Raw genomic sequence first — 18,371 nt, 5'->3', positions numbered from 1 at the left:
AGATGTTAATGGAATAGATACCTCATCCATTGCTAACTGATTGAACCCATCTTTCAAGTCCAAGAGAGTGAACCACTTTCTCCCCGACATATAATCTATACAATCGTCTATTAGGGGCAATGGAAGATTGTCGCGTACTGTTTTCTTATTCAAAGCTCTGTAATCGATGCACATACGAGTTTCGCCGCTCTTTTTTTTACCAGGACAATCGCAGAAGCATAAGGGGAGTTACTAGGTCGTATAATTTCGCGTTTCATTAAATCATCAGTGATCTTTTGTACCTCTTCCCTATCCTTAAACGATAATCGTCTTGGCAAAGAATAGAAAGGTATATCATCCGTTGTTCGGATTGTCATTTTATAGTCATACGGTTTTTTTTCAATTGATCTAGGTGATAAATGTTCACTAGACAACACTTCCATTACTACCCCTCTTTCTCGTTTAGCCAAACGGGGCCCTATATCTATTTCCGACTGAAAAACACTTTCATCTATTGCTCCTATCTCTTTCACAGCTGAATCAAACAGATCCGTCATATCATAGGGGTAATTGCTAATTTTTTTGAGTCCTGCTTATTATGATCACATCTGTCATATACTTCACTTAATGTAGGCTTATTACCATCTAATTTAACACTTAAGTCACCATCAACAAATTTATTAATAATCGAATCAGATATATATTTTTTCGGATCTTCTTTATTTAATTCAGTATTTCTAGAAGGTACCTTTTGTTTTACGTTTTTATTAAATTCATTTGATATTTCATTGAATTGTATTAAGAGAATGTTAAGTTTTTGCCAAAAATCTCGACCAAGAATTAATGGAAGAGTTTCATCGGGAACTATTATTACATTAATATCTCCAATTAATTTACGAAAATAAATTGCCAAAAGAATATATCCTTGTTTTACCAACGCCAACGATTGTGTAGGCTTTGCCCGAAATGACAGCTTAACAAATTTTTCGGCAACTGACCTTTGCATAAGGCTAAGAGAACTACCGGAATCGAAAAGAGAGATGATATTTGTAAAACCTGTACATCTGTTTCGATTTTTATCGTAAAAGGCCACACTTACCTCTTGCTGAGATACTAAAGGAACATAGTCATCCATGGATATGGCTGCAACCTGAGATGTTTGGGTCTTCTTCTTTGGGCAATTGCGATGCATATGTCCTAGTTGGTGGCAAATAAAACATGCCCGGCTGGGCGTCGCGGCTTTGGGCAGGCACTCTGATAATGCCCGAATCGCGAGCAGTTGAAAAACGTACAGTGGAAAGATCTTCAGCAGTGTTTGCCTTTACTGCGGTATTTGATACCTCTGTGCTCAATGGTTTGCGCACATCAACGCTGTGACGACGTTGCCCGTAACGTTCCATTCGGCGTATGAGTTCGCTTATGGTATTAGCGCCATACAAGATGCTTATATTGTTGCTGCTGTCTGGGATTCCGTCCACTATAATGTCTACCAACTCCTGCTCCATTATCTCCGATTGGGCAGGAATTGATTGCATTGCCACCATATAACTGTCACACGATTCTGACGGTCTTAGTTTGCGTAACCGTAGCTGGCGATAGACCTCCTGTCGAGAGCAATTACGGCGGAACATTGCACATAATAAAAGCTTCAACGTGGAGTAATCCGTTAGGCCGTGGTTCAAAACGAATTCTTTCGCTGTCCCAGTCATGCATCGGCGCTGTTTAGACTGGCGGTCCAAAACCTTATACTTTTGGGGTAGCCCTAGTATTTCTTTTTGTTTCAATAAGGTTAACAGAGGTGATCGAACGGTTTAAGCTATCTATGTTAAAACATCGCACAGATGAATAAACCGTTCGACAACAACCGGTGCTAACATTTTTATAAGTTTTCCGCCACTTGGATTTTGATTGCTTACCGATCGCACGCAGCCGTCCTGTTCCAGATTTTACAAGGTAACCTGTAATTAAATATTGTTACATATATACATATTAAACAATAATTTATAATTATTAAAAGCACTTTTATATTTTATACAAATACTATATAATTATTAAAAGCACTTTTATACTTAACATTAATACCAACCTTTTTATTATTTTCGTTCCATTGAAACTTGACCGATCAAACTTTCGGAGTTTTTGGTTCGCGTCAAGACATTTGGTCCTTACAACGCCTTATAAATTGCAATTCCAGCACCAGTGGAAATCCTTGCTAGCCAACCGAGAATTTGGAGTCCAGTTCTGATAAAACAAATTACCAGCGGCTGAATTTAATCAAGGCATAACAACAGCAATTTTTTATCGAAGTACACAATCCACGACAACTACAATAAAATTAAAAGTAAGTGGTTTTAAATTATCAGTGCGCACATGAATAGTTTTATATAAATAATAAAGTGAGAAAAAAAAAATATTTTTTTGTGAAAGTTAAAAGGTGAAACGAGTGTTCTGTGATTTAAAGGAAAAATTTGTACAAGTAACCCTTTTGATCATCAGGTATTTCCCCCCACCAGTGGTAAGGAATACTTGACACGGCTTAAGGGTCTTCAGTGTCACACGCACACACGTACTTGTACAAATCAGTGTTTGAGAGTGATAGAGAAGTGCACGTAATTTTCTGTTGAGGATTAAGTAATCCAACTTACTCTGGAGTTTAGACGTGACTTGCTCTTCATATCCTCTTCACTTCCCACAACAACAACACTGCGCGGTGGTCATAACCCCACTTTAATTAAATTTGCACGGCAGAATTTTTTTTCACACAAAATCACTTCACCGTTTCCATTTTCATTTTTTCGATAATTCAGTTTTACAAAACCTTGGAGTATTTTGCAAAATAAAATACATGCAAGTGATTTAGTGAGCATAGCAAAAAATTTTTGTAATTGATATTAGAGAAAAATTGTAAGTTTACAAACGGCGATGGTTACTAGGACATGTTTCTGAATTTCCTAGTAACCATCGCCGTTTGTAAACTTACAATTTTTCTCTAATATCAATTACAAAAACCATTGTATAAAGCAATATGAGCAAAGCTCGCTAATTAAATACATATGATAGCAAAAGATTTTTTCACCACAAGTAAATTGCAGTGATTTTTTTTTTACAAATAGCCCCTTTTGAATATCAGGTATTACTCCCCACCAGTGGTAAGGAGTACCTGACACAGCTTAAGGTTTTTGCTGAGTTACACACACTCACACATTGTACAATTGTTGTTGTTGGAATAAGCACAATACAAGTTGCAAGCAGTTTCTTGCGGAGATCACTTAAATCCCATTTATTTTTTTTCTTCTCGTTACTTGCACTTACGCTTTAATATTCCACAAATAACAACACTACACTGTGGGCATAACCTCACTTATTTTCCATTTGAATCTTAGCATTTGAAATTACAAAAGCTTGTTCACAAAATCACTTCACGTTATTAAATTAAATACTTTCCAAAGAAACAAAATTAATTTTGGGAAAATAGCTTTGAAAAATTATTCCCATAACTTTAGTGCTTGCAGTAATACACAAGTACATAATTCAAGTTTGGTTGGCGAGCAATAATTTTTTTTAACATAATAACACATACATATACACACATGTGAAATGTAACATTACAGTCCATTTTTCACACTCCTAAAAAACGTTTATTTTCGTTGATTTTTTTTTTTCCAATAAATTTATAAAAATTAAATCATTTTAACATATTTACGATTTATTGGTGGTTATTGCTATTTAATAAACATAGTATAAAGCGTGTTACCTCGATACAGATTCTGTCTCTGTCAAAATAAGCAAGATTTGCAACAACAAAAGCTTGGTGCATTTCAAATTATTTCAAATTTTCCAAGCATAAAGTAAAAATGGAAGCATTCAACCGCCTAGCAGACACGGTAATTGAATTCGACATCGAATTCTTAAGCAAACCCACCAAGCGAACACTCCAAAAATTCGCTGAAAATTCAGCAGCAGGAGTTGAAGTCCATGTGGGAGAAAGCCAAAGCTGCTTTCGAAGCTCTGCTAGTGGCCGAGGACACTAGCGCTAAAGACATTACCGCAATTAAAAAGAAAAATAAATCATGCTATTCCGTTTATGTACGGTGCATGACGAAAATAAATGACCTGGCGGAAAATTTGGAGAAGGTACAGAAGGAAAGTGAAACCTCCTTCGCTCCACGCAACCTACATTTACCACCGTGTGATACCGATGTATTCAAAGGTGATTATATGACACGGCCAACCTTTCGTGACATGTTCACGGCCATTTATATACTAAATAAGCACCTGTCGCCAATTCAAAAGCTCTATTACCTCATCCAAAAGACACAAGGTGAAGCTCGCGAAATTGTCAAGAAGTGCGAATTGACAAACGATGGTTTTAATGTAGCCTGGAAAAATTTGTGTGGCAGGTACGAGAACAAAAGAATCTTAGTCAACACCCAACTAAAAATTCTTTTCAATCTTCATGCTGTTGAAACTGAATGCGGCGCGTCCATTAAACGTTTACAGAGGGATATTAACAATTGTATATCCTCATTAGAGAGTCATCGTATTGACATTTCTAACTGGGATCCGATAATCACATACCTCTGTTCAACAAAGCTACCTGATGTTACCCTGTCCTTATGGGAACAATCAGTAGAAAATAAAACTGAAACGTCCAAGTGGGCGGATATGGATCGATTCCTCACAAATAGGTTCCAAACCTTAGAATCGGTTTCAGGTTTAAGAGGAATCAAGCCTTCGAAACCACCAAAGGGTCAAAGCAACAAGCATTCCTCTGAACCACCGCCTAAAAAGTTAGGATCATTCCAAACCACAGTCGCCAAATACGCATGTAAAATGTGCAAAAACAGCGACCACAAAATCCACACATGCCAGAAATTCAGAAATTTGACACCATCTGAAAGGGTTTCCTTTATCAAACGTAACAACTGCTGTTTGAACTGTCTCTCTTCGAGGCATTCCGTGTCAAAGTGTACAAGCTCACACAACTGCAGCACGTGCCATACACGACACCATTCCCTTCTGCATTTGCAGACAGCTCAAACGAAGCCTTCTTCGGCGGAAGCGGCTGTAGAATCATTGGATGTTTCGGCGTCTACGTCGAAACAAGCGCGATTACGCCACAGTTCGAAAAAAACAAAAGGTTCAGGAGAAACAATTAATATGAAATCAAATTTCGCGAATACTAGTAGAGGTGTATTACTACGAACGGCTCGTGTAACCATTCGCTATAATGGTACAGATTTTTCGGCAAGAGCCCTCATAGATTCTGGCTCTGAATGCTCTTTCATTACAGAAAGACTCCGACGCAGAATCAACCTGCCAACTAGGAAAATGCATGCCCAAGTTTCGGGCATCAATAACTCAATCTCTGCGCAGGTAAAAGAGGCATGTGCCATAGAACTGCGGTCACCGGTTGACCCACTTATATCAATTGATGTTATTGTGTTAGTTTTGCCACAATTGACAGGCAATTTACCCACACATGACGTCAGTTCATTAACACAACAGGCATTCCCTGACCTTGTACTGGCGGACAAACGATTCTTTGTCAATGAACAAGTCGATCTTGTTCTGGGCGGAGACATCTACCCGCAAATAATCTTAGGCGGGATTAAGAAAAACATTCTCAGCACACTTTTAGCCCAAGAAACAGTTTTCGGTTGGATACTGACTGGTCGTGCTGATGCAGCCAGCCCAACTAATAATAATCGGGTTTCCTTTTTCAATGAAGTGGCTTTAGACATGCAGCTTAGGTCATTCTTGAGGATATATCCAAGGCAAAATCCCCCACAGTAGAAGAAAAAATATGCGAAGAACTCTACGAGCGCACAACGCAGCGAAACTCAGAAGGAAGATACATCGTGTCCCTTCCGTTCAGAGCGGAATTTCCTGCAGATATTTGCCTGGGGCCCTCATTACAAAATTGAGACGCGACTTAGAAAAAACTCAGAGTTGAAAATGGAATATAATAGAGTACTTATGGAGTACGAGAAAATGGGTCATATGTCGAAAATAACGTCAATACAGTCAGCTGACGCTGTGGACAATTATTATCTGCCTCATCATGCTGTTATTAAAGAAGAGAGTGTTTCAACAAAAGTTAGGGTGGTTTTTAATGCCTCGTCTTCAACTTCGAATGGCGTCAGTCTGAACGAAATTCTTATGCCAGGCCCAGTGCTTCAGTCGGATTTACCGACCTTAATTCTTCGCTGGAGACTTTTCAAATATGTTTTCAACAGCGATATTGAAAAAATGTATAGGCAAATCCTAGTAGAGCCTAACCATACAAAGTACCAACGAATAGTCTTCCGCCCAAGCCCAGATGAACCAATCAGTCTCTACGAGCTTAAAACGGTTACTTTTGGTATAAATTGCGCTCCTTATTTAGCAATAAGGACTTTACTCCAACTGGCGGATGACTCAGAAAGTTCTCATCCAATTGCCTCTAACATTTTGAGAAAAAATATGTACGTAGATGACGTGCTTTCCGGTGGTCATACTATTGCCTCCGTGGTAAAGGCAAGAAATGAAGTTTCAGGGATATTGAAATCAGCCGGGTTTCCTTTACGTAAATGGACCTCGAATAGTAACGAAGTATTGAAAGGCATTCCAAAAGCTCATCTACTGAGCGAAGATTTTTTAGAATTCGAGGATTCCAGTAGCGTGAAAGCTCTGGGCATTAGGTGGAATGCACATTCTGACCAATTCTACTTTATAGCAAAGTCAATAGAAGAAAATTCCACTTTCACCAAAAGGACAGTTTTGTCAACTATAGCGAAACTCTTCGATCCATTAGGGTGGCTAGCTCCTACAATTATTGTCGCAAAAATTATTATGCAAAATATATGGCTCGAGGGTACTGGTTGGGATGAAACGTTATCTCCTTCCACATTAGACAAATGGCACAATTTTGCCAGAACATACAAGGAAATCGACCAGATACGGATTCCTCGATGGGTATTTTATTCGCCAACTGAAAACGTCGAGATTCACGGTTTCTGTGATGCATCTGAAAAGGCATATGCCGCAGCAGTCTACTTGCGCGTGGAAAGGGATGACGGCATACTTGTTAACCTGCTTTTAGCAAAGACGAGAGTGGCTCCAGTCAAAACCATTTCGCTCCCAAGATTGGAAATTTGCGGGGCGGTACTACTAACTGAAATCATCGAATCGATATCCAACAATGTGGACTTCGGCCACACTACGATACATCTTTGGACTGATTCGACGACCGTACTGGTATGGATACGCAAACCCCCATGTTCATGGTCTACTTTTGTATCTCATCGAGTCACAAAAATCTTAGACAAAGTAGGAAATTCGACTTGGTATCACGTGGATTCAGCTACAAATCCAGCAGACTTAGCGAGCAGAGGCGTTTTAGCTCAAGAATTGATCAACAACACTCTGTGGTGGCAGGGACCTTCTTGGCTACAAGAAGATAAGGAAAAGTGGCCAACCCAGGAAACGGACTTCACAACAAACGTTGAGGAAAAACGAGTGCAGGCTCATGCAGCAACAATTAATGACAACATTAGTGATATTCTTGACAGGTTTTCCAGTCTTTCGCGAGCTTTGAGGGTAATATCGTATATTTTGAGATTCCTTCAAAGAACCCATCCGAAAACAAGAGCTTCTAGCCAGCAGGGCTCTTGTCTAATTTCATCCGATGAAATTAAAACAACGACGAACCGTCTGATAAAACTAGCTCAGAAGCAACATTACGGATCAGAGATCACGAAATTGAAAGCCAAAGTATCACTTGAGTCTAAAAGCGAAATCCTTTCACTTAACCCTTTCCTTGATGAAAACGAAGTATTAAGGGTTGGCGGGCGACTCGGCGCATCCAAAGATATGCCTTATCCTGAGTGCCATCCAATAATACTACCATACAATTGTAGGTTTACACGTCTATTTGTCCAGTTTGTTCATGAGGATTCGCTCCACGGTGAAAACCAACTCATGCTGCGTATTATTCGAACGCAGTACTGGATTATAAAAGTGAAAACCCTGATTAGGTCAATCATTCACAATTGCAAAATATGTACAATCCATAAGAGACGCGCCCAAAATCAGCTTATGGGTATTCTTCCCCAGGAGCGAACGACTTTCTCGCGCGCATTTACTAATACCGGGGTGGACTTCACAGGCCCTTTCGATATTAAAAGTTATAGTGGGCGCGGGTGTCGCATTTCCAAAGGTTACGCTTGTCTGTTCGTGTGCTTTTTGACTAAGGCCATCCACTTAGAGGGCACTAGGGACTTGAGCACCTCATCCTTTGCAGCAGCTTTTGCTCGATTCGTAGCCAGACGTGGATGCCCCAGAAATGTCTACTCAGACAACGGGACCAATTTCGTCGGAGCGTCACGCGCATTTAAGGCGGAATTTAAAGCCTTTTTGGCTGACGCCCGCACCCAAACACTTTCCAAACATTCCCATCAGGCATTGACTTGGCATTTTATACCACCGGGGGCTCCGCACATGGGGGGGCTGTGGGAAGCTGGGGTGAAAAGTTTCAAAGCCCATTTCAAAAAGGTAGCTTTCAGCCAAAAGTTCACCTTCGAAGAATTTAATACACTATTATGCAGAATTGAGGCGTGTCTTAACTCACGACCCCTCAGTCCGGCCTCAAATGAGCCACCAGACCTTGAACCTCTAACACCAGGGCATTTTCTAGTCGGAGGGCACCTACTAGCCCCTGCGGAAATCAACGTCGATGAAAACCCGGCCTCAATTGTGAACAGGTGGCAAAAACTCAAGGCTTTGCATCAGAACTTTTTCAGAAGGTGGAAAACAGAATATCTTTCAGAACTTCAAAAGCGGACCAAGTGGAAACATTCTAAGTCCAACATAAAAGTGGGAGACATGGTGGTCATACGGGAGTACAGCCTGCCACCCAATGAATGGAGATTAGGGCGAGTTGTCAAATTACACCCTGGTTCCGACAACCGGGTACGCGTGGTAGATGTCCTAACTGAGAGAGGAGAAGTGACAAGACCGCTCGTCAAATTGGTATTGCTACCGTCGAATAGTGCAGAAACCGAAGATACGACAACCCCAAAACAAAAAAAAAACTTCTTTGGAAACACCCTAACACACAAGTGCCGTAGGAACATGCCATTTCATTATTTCATTTTCACTATGCACAACAACAAAACTAAATCACACCACCGCCACTTATTGTATGTTTAACGAAAACAATGGCCTTACAGACTCTTTTACTTGATTGAGGAATCAATTTTGCCTTAATTAAAGGCGCACATTTTTTTTTTCACTTTCCTCATATTATTTCAGTTTTTTATATTTTCACTATCACTCACGAGACTTATTTCTTGGATTCCCGTGGAAATCCAAAGTCGCAAACGCGAAAACCACACCCGCACGTAAAAACATTAAAACATTAAACCGACACGTTTCACTTTTAATCAAAAACTTCCGGCTTCATCATTATAGGGATATGCATATGCTATCGAATATGTACTAAATTCGATACATTTGCATGATAGTATAGGCACTGGATACCATCACTTTTTCGGTCAATCGTTATGGTCACTGACCATTACGATTAAGTTTGATCAAGAATTGGGTGCACATCAAGATAAATGTATAGAACTGAATGAATGGCATGTGTGGGTGATTTTCTAGGGCATTTTTCGAAGCGTTTTTCTTTCTTCGTTGGATTTGTGTTGAGGGCGCCAGGATATCATTTGTTAGCCAAATGAAATTGTTCGACAATAGCTCAATGGCTATTTTGCTAGTAAATTAGTTAACCCTGTTTCCACCAACCATCAATAAGAGAGTCAAACATGCAAATATTGCTCGCCACCAAAAACAAAAAAAGCAAATCGCTGCAATGGAAAAATTATTATTTACAGAAATGACGCGTTTCACCACCATTCGCAAACGGGCTGAAGCAAACCATTACGCATTGGTATGTCGTGTATGCGGTAACCGGCACCCGCTTAGAGTATGCCCAGTTTTCCGGGCGAAAGAACCAGCCGCACGTTTACGCGATACTCACATATATAATTATTGCACTAATTGCTTATCAGAGGCTCACCTCGCATCTCAATGCACCAACGAGGGATTATGCCGTCGATGCAGCGAGCACCATCACACAATGCTCCATATAGACCACATTGGGGAAGCACCAAAACGCCAACGACGACCACCACGACCCAAGGGAAATGACGCCGATGACAGCGATGCAATCTCGTTGTACGCCTCCGAAGTAGGAAACGATACTCATTCTGGAGCGGAAACGTTCGCTTTCCGCCTAGAAAACCTGGCTGGAGTGGAATCACATGCATTCCACCCAGCTATAGTCGGCGGATCGGAACCTCAGCGTTTCCGACCGCAACTTCAGCACGAAATAAAAAGAACCAGCGGATTGGAAATGAAAACTTTCCAACCGTCTAATAGAAAGAGCGCAAAAGCCCGACAGAGATCCCGTAAACACCGTCAACACGAGAGAGTGGAATCTTCAGCATTCCACCTCACGCCTTCGAGGAATTTCCGGTCCGGAAGAGTGGCCCCAGTAAGAGCGCCACCACAACCAGTTCAGTCCCTCACATCAGTGGCTCCAACCGCGGTGGTGAAAATTGAAGCCCGAGGGCGTCTGCATCTCGTGAGGGCATTGATCGATCCCTGTGCCACCACCTCAATAATCAGCGAAGATTTCGCGCGAGAGCTGCAGCTAGGTGTGACCTACATAAATCGCCAGATGGGCTGCTTCATCAAGTTGCGCGGGAAGCATGGTCAATCCACGACCATCACCACGCACGCAGTATGCCTCCGGAAGTTCAATCGACGCACGCCACTAACCACACTAGATGCCACAATAGCGGGGAAATATTCAAATCTACGTTTGGCGGACCCGCGCTTCCACGTCGCTGCTCCAGTTCGTCTCGTGCTGCGGGCAGACATTTTTCCTAAAATTTTTCTAGGGGTCATTCCAGCTGGAATACTGGGTCCACTACTGGCCCAAAATACTATATTTGGATGGGTCCTGTCGGGCGCGTGCTAACTATATACGTATTTTTTATTTATTTTATCATTTTTTCTTTCTTTTCGCATTTATATTCAGATGAACCTAAAAATGAATTCACAGTAAATTTTGAATATGCATACTTATCTGATTTTTTTTTAATGAATAAATGTGCCATTGAAATTTGAAACCACCTTTGTTCCTATTTTTTTTTTTCTTTTCTCTCTCTAGCCTAGGTACAAGGTTCCAGGACTAGGCGATAGAAATACTTAGATAATAAGAAGTAGCCTTCAGTAGTCAATGGAACACGGCGGTGCAAGCGTTCGGTTCTAGTTCAGGGTTGCGTGACGCAAGGGGGCCGGCATGTTTAGACCGGCGGTCCAAAACCTTATACTTTTGGGGTAGCCCTAGTATTTCTTTTTGTTTCAATAAGGTTAACAGAGGTGATCGAACGGTTTAAGCTATCTATGTTAAAACATCGCACAGATGAATAAACCGTTCGACAACAACCGGTGCTAACATTTTTATAAGTTTTCCGCCACTTGGATTTTGATTGCTTACCGATCGCACGCAGCCGTCCTGTTCCAGATTTTACAAGGTAACCTGTAATTAAATATTGTTACATATATACATATTAAACAATAATTTATAATTATTAAAATCACTTTTATATTTTATACAAATACTATATAATTATTAAAAGCACCTTTATACTTAACATTAATACCAACCTTTTTATTATTTTCGTTCCATTGAAACTTGACCGATCAAACTTTCGGAGTTTTTGGTTCGCGTCAAGACAGGCGCAATGCTAGGCATTTATGTCTTTCATTGTAGTTGTAAGAATCAGCATAGTCTTCAAACTGTAAAAGCCACCGATTTATATCGTAGTGATTGTCGCCACTAAACTTCGGGACTGCTGCATCAAGTTCGTCGAAATGGATGTACTTTCCTATGCGCACGACCGGGCCAGACTCCAATTGCTGGACTACACCTTGCAGCACCATTACTTCTTTACGTAGCTTCAATAATCTTAACTTCTCTTCAAGGTGGTTTATTTCTCCACTTGATGGTATGGCTTCAAGGCCAACAGATACGTCAGAAGCAATAGTTGGGCTTATGGCATAGTTTGCAGCGGATTCATTCATATGAGGCTGAGTGGCACCATACCAGGCAACGTTGTTAGTATTCTCACTGGACATTACGACGGTCCCACCAGAGGCATCGTACAGCATAACAGCGGGTGAATTATGATGTACAGCAGTAGTAGTAACTGCAGGCAATGTAGTGGTAGCAACAGCGTTAAAAACAGGCAATGTAGTGGCGTAGGCAGCAGGTGATGTAGTGGCAGAGGCAGCGGTAACGGTAAGAAATGTAGTGGCAGCGGCAGCAACAGGCAATTTAACAGCGGTGACAACAGGCGCTATAGTAACAGCAGCAGCGACAGGCAATTTGGCAGCTGTGACAACAGGCGCCATAGTGGCAGCAGGCAATGTATTGCCAAAAGTACTAGTTACAGCGGTCGATGAAATGGCAGATGCAGCAGGATAACCAGGAGCAGGCGGAGGTACAACGGTGGCGCTATTTTCAGAAGCCTTAGGTACCTGTAGATTTCTGCTCCACTGTCGATGCGCTTGATGTACTAAAACGTGTGAGCGGCATTTTCACTTTTTTTCTTTTATGGTTCGAGTTTTTTTTCTAATATTTATTTATGCGAATGGAGGGTATGACAACACTCTACGACAAATATACAGCAACATGAATAGCAGGATTGAAAAATCCGAGAAATCCAACGTAATATATCAAATTAATTGCAATGGTGACGGGTCCCACTTATGCAACAAAGTATATGTGGGGACAACTAAATCTAAGCTTAAGACGAGGATTTCCGGACACAAGTCGAATATAAAAAACAGAAACAATTTGAACGATAACAAAACAGCCTTAACACATCATTGTAGCGCTACGGGACATTGTCCAGATTTAGACAATGTGAGAATTTTGCAACAAGAGAAGCAATATAATAAGAGATACATACTTGAAATGCTTCATATTATCAATATAGAGAGCGACAAACGGATAAATTTTAAAACGGACACGGAAAATTGTGCTGCGGCCTGTAGGCAGCTAATAAGCAGAAACAAAAAATCCCTTTGAGAGTAATTTGTTAGTTTAATGGCCCACCAATATTTGTATTATAATGATAGACAACAACAGTTTACCTGTAGCTGATATATGTATGTACATATATATGTATGCTGAGCGCGACGTACAGTTGGAGAAATTTGTACATGGTTGTTTTTGTCAAAATTTGTTTATATTTACGGTATTTATTTGTTTACATTATATTGTTTATATTCGTTTGATATGTAATCTTTTAAAATTAGTCGATCAGGCACAGCCAAGAGTGTAAGTTGTGTTATAGTAATGTTTGTAAAATGCACTTTTTGATGTTTTTATTGTTTTGTAATCTTTTTAGTCCTGAGGATGATCTCAGATTGAGGTCGAAATATCGATCAATCATTAAACAAATATATTTATTGAAAGATATAAAATATTTGTTTTTTTATTTATGCGTGGCCTTGAGCTCGAAAAATTGAATAATTTAAATATTGATGGCCGAAAAACAACAAATAAATCGTTTTTAAACTTAACTTTTCATTGAAAGATTTTCTGAAAATGCAGTATTTTATGGAAAAAATAGAAGCATTAGGGTCGTCTCTAGTTACACCTGTGATAACAAAATGGAATTCAACATACGATGCTGTGTGTCGGCTTTTAGATCACAAAAATAAATTAAAGGAACTTTTTGAGAAGCTAGATATAGGAAAACAAGTAAGGAAGGCTAAGTTCGGGTGTAACCGAACATTACATACTCAGCTGAGAGCTATGGAGACAAAATAAGGGAAAATAACGATGTAGGAAAATGAACCTAGGTAATCCTGGAATATGTTTGTATGGCATGTGTATCAAATGGAAGGAATTAAAGAGTATTTTAAAAGGGAGTGGGCCATAGTTCTATAGGTGGACGTCATTTAGGGATATCGACATAAAGGTGGACCAGGGGTGACTCTAGAATTTGTTTGTACGATATGGGTATCAAATGAAAAGTGTTAAAGAGTATTTTAAAAGGGAGTGGGCCGTAGTTCTATAGGTGGACGCCTTTTCGAGACATCGCCATAAAGGTGGACCAGGGGTGGCTCTAGAATTTGTTTGTACGATATGGGTATCAAATGAAAGGTGTTCATGAGTATTTTAAAAGGGAAAACAAGTAAGGAAGGCTAAGTTCGGGTGTAACCGAACATTACATACTCAGCTGAGAGCTATGGAGACAAAATAAGGGAAAATCACGATGTAGGAAAATGAACCTAGGTAAACCTGGAATGTGTTTGTATGACATGTGTATCAAATGGAAGGAATTAAAGAGTATTTTAAGAGGGAGTGGGCCATAGTTCTATAGGTGGACGTCATTTAGGGATATCGACATAAAGGTGGACCAAGGGTGACTCTAGAATTTGTTTGTACGATATGGGTATCAAATGAAAAGTGTTAAAGAGTATTTTAAAAGGGAGTGGGCCGTAGTTCTATAGGTGGACGCCTTTTCGAGATATCGCCATAAAGGTGGACCACGGGGTGACTCTAGAATTTTTTTGTACGATATGGGTATCAAATTAAAGGTACTAATGAGGGTTTTAAAAGGGAGTGGTGGTAGTTGTATATGTGAAGGCGTTTTCGAGATATCGACCAAAATGTGGACCAGGGTGACCCAGAACATCATCTGTCGGGTACCGCTAATTTATTTATATATGTAATACCATGAACAGTATTCTTGCCATGATTCCAAGGGCTTTTGATTTCGCCCTGCAGAACTTTTTCATTTTCTTCTACTTAATATGCTAGGTGTCACACCCATTTTACAAAGTTTTTTTCTAAAGTTATATTTTGCGTCAATAAACCAATCCAATTACAATGTCTCATCCCTTTTTTCGTATTTGGTAAAAGAATTATGGCATTTTTTTAATTTTTCATAATTTTCGAAATCGAAAAAGTGGGCGTGGTCATAGTTTTGGCCATTTTTTATACCAATACAAAGTGAGTTAAGATAAGTACGTGGCTGAGTTTAGTAAAGATATATCGATTTTTGCTCAAGTTATCGTGTTAACGGCCGAGCGGAAGGACAGACGATCGACTGTGTATAAAAACTGGGCGTGGCTTCAACCGATTCCGCCCTTTTTCACAGAAAACAGTTATCGCCCTAGAATCTAAGCCCCTACGAAATTTCAAAAGGATTGGTAAATTTTTGTTTGACTTATGGCATTAAAAGTATCCTAGACAAATTAAATGAAAAAGGGCGGAGCCACGCCCATTTTGAAATTTTCTTTTATTTTTGTATTTTGTTGCACCATATAATTACTGAATGTTGACATAATTTACTTATATACTGTAAAGATATTAAATTTTTTGTTAAAAGTTGACTTAAAATTTTTTTTTTAAGTGGGCGTAGTCGTTCTCCGATTTTGCTAATTTTTATTAAGCATACATATAGTAATAGGAGTAACGTTCCTGCCAAATTTCATCATGAAATCTTCAACGACTGCCAAATTACAGCTTGCAAAACTTTTAAATTACCTTCTTTTAAAAGTGGGCGGTGCCACGCCCATTGTCCAAAATTTTACTAATTTTCTATTCTGCGTCATAAGTCCAACTCACCTACCAAGTTTCATAGCTTTATCCGTCTTTGGTAATGAATTATCGCACTTTTTGTGTTTTTTCGAAATTTTCGATATCGTGGTTATAGTCCGATTTCGTTCATTTTAAATAGCGATCTGAGATGAGTGCCCAGGAACCTACATACCAAATTTCATCAAGATACCTAAAAATTTACTCAAGTTATCGTGTTAACGGACGGACGGACGGAGGGACATGGTTCAATCAATTTTTTTTCGATACTGATGATTTTGATATATGGAAGTCTATATCTATCTCGATTCCTTTATACCTGTACAACCAACCGTTATCCAATCAAAGTTATTATACTCTGTGAGCTCTGCTCAACTGAGTATAAAAATACAGTTTGTCTGCTACAGATGTATCGTATTTGCAAGAATATAAAGAAGTAATGTTTCCTTTCGCTGAAACATTAGATTTTTTACAAAGAGAAGATAATATGTTATATGGTTATCTTCTTCCTTCCTTGTGACACTGTGTAAAATTGAAAAAAATAAATTTAGGCAAAACCCTCATTTATTTAAAGGAAGTGGCGAAAAAGTTGGAGCACAAATTAATTTTACGATTTGAACCAACTTTAAGCTATCTGAAGAAAACTATGACGCCATTGTTGCAGCTTTTTTATGCTCTGGCATAAAGCTCAGATGGTATAAAGCCTTACAAGGTATATCAAGTACTACATTGTCCACCGCAGATATGTACAAAATTGTTATCACTGAAGCAACTCGTCACGCAAGAACACACATGGAGATCGAATTTGGAAATCCCAGGACGACCGATGCACAAAGAAGTGATTTATTTTTTGACTTTAATACTCCAGGTATTAATACCTCATTCTTTACCTTTTTATGCGTTTATGAAAATTATATCTTTATTAACCCTCAATTTTTTAAAATAGATGAGCTATTCGAAGAAATAGGCCATGATCAACCAGCACCCTTACGATCACTTAACTTTGACAAAATGGTTGAAGAAGAATTTTACAGGTATCTTAATGATACATCAGCAGATTTCAATATGATTCAGAGTTATCCTCTTATGAAGGACCTATCACTCAAAATGAATACGCCCTTAGCTTCCTCCGCCCCAGTAGAGCGTTTATTTTCCTTAGAAGGCATTGTTTATAGTCCTAGAAGGCAATCAATGAATCTTCGTTTGAAGAGCTAGTACTATGAAGGTAAACACAAAACTACTTTAATATTGTTAGCTGTTATACAATTTATACTTATTTAATACGTTGTTTTACTTCTTGTTGCTTTCTAATATGAATTTTACTCATATTCAATAAAAAAATTTATAACAGGCGTTGTACATTTTGATTTTCCATTTATGAATCAAACTGACATATTTTATCAGAAAATGTACTTTCGTGTACTTCGAAGTATTTCGTTAGTATATCTACTTGTACTTACGGATTCGAAGTACAAGTACTGTAGTACTTATACTTTGTACTTAGATTTGAAGTACTTGAGTAGTTGTACTTATTTGGTACTAGTACAAGTATGTACTCAGTACTTTACAGGTCTGTTATTATGCCCGTTATTGATATTGGACACAGTGCGTCGTTAAAGCCGATATTCATAATCTCAAAATAATTAAACGTTAAAGCTTAAGGTACGCGGGGAAGTCGAGTCTCGAACGGATCCAATTTCAAGTAGAAACATTGCAGAAATATTACAATACCGTTGCTAGATGGAACGGGTCTATTTTTCCTGATTGGTACACTTTAAAATCTTTTAGAAACTCGAACTGTTTTTAGTATCCATTCTCCTTCTTGAGTTATTGGATTTTATTACATAAAAAAACAAAGTTTTCACATTGAATGCTGTATGTCAGGCAGATCATGGATCTGGATAAGTGGTGTCGCATATCAACCCTATAAGTGAAATATGTATTATCAAGGCTAAGTTGTAATTGTGTGGCTGTATTTCGCAACGATTGCTTGGACTTAAGTTGGAGAAATCATCTCTAAACCTTTTAAATAGTAGTATTCATGATCTTATTTATTTGTTTCAGAAATGGACTTTTGGAGAAACCCTTTGCAAAATATTTCCAGTAATATTTTATGGCAACGTCGCCGTATCGATCTTAAGTATGGTTGGAATAACGTTAAATAGGTAAAGTGCAATTTTTATAAATAAATAACATTCTTATATTATATTTTATGAACCAAAACCGTTGAAGCTCGTATATTGTTTTGTCACCATATTGAACTTTTTAAAACTTTTGTTCTAAATTTATGAGAAAACCTTCAAGTTTTTAAGAAGTTAAAGCTCTATATTAAGGATAATCCACAATTATGGATACGTCGTGGTGTGGTGGTAGCATGGTCCGCCTACCATAGAAGGTCTTGGGTTAAAGTCCCGGACAAAGCAACATCGAACTTTAGAAAAAAATAGTTTCAAATACGTCCGACCTCTAAATTTTTTTCAAATACCAATATATGCTATATACATATATACATAAGCATCTAGTGAAATTTGGTGCATCTACACGGTTAAAATCATTCATGGGTTAAAACGCTTTTCAAAACGATTTAGTAGTAACTTTGAATTCTTGAAATTTCATACATACTTTTTAATTTAATTCGGCTTCGATTTCAAACCCAAATAAACAAAAATCGAAAAAAACGTCAAACGTGGAAAACTTATTTCAAAATTAAACCGAAAAGCTAAAC

The 18,371-nt window shown here is 38.8% G+C and overlaps 1 protein-coding gene and 1 long non-coding RNA gene across 29 annotated transcripts in view; both read left to right on the top strand.

The window, feature by feature from the left end:
- Tre1 (Trapped in endoderm 1) overlaps positions 1–18,371 on the top strand; it is a 713,802-nt gene that overhangs the window by 611,046 nt on the left and 84,385 nt on the right. For all 28 annotated transcript variants that reach the window (XM_067782128.1, XM_067782125.1, XM_067782124.1 and 25 more), the window contains one exon: positions 17,711–17,811. In XM_067782128.1, the coding sequence (XP_067638229.1) occupies positions 17,711–17,811 (101 nt within the window). The remainder of the gene's footprint in view (positions 1–17,710; positions 17,812–18,371) is intronic.
- LOC137248016 (uncharacterized) lies at positions 1,735–10,866 on the top strand. The gene is made up of 3 exons (XR_010952006.1): positions 1,735–1,932; positions 2,174–2,320; positions 9,855–10,866. It is a non-coding gene; the product is annotated as an uncharacterized lncRNA (long non-coding RNA).

This window comes from Eurosta solidaginis, chromosome 4 (assembly GCF_040869045.1).
Source record: "Eurosta solidaginis isolate ZX-2024a chromosome 4, ASM4086904v1, whole genome shotgun sequence".
In the NCBI taxonomy this organism is placed as follows: Eukaryota; Metazoa; Arthropoda; class Insecta; order Diptera; family Tephritidae; genus Eurosta; species Eurosta solidaginis.
This window is presented reverse-complemented; position numbering and strand designations above follow the sequence as displayed.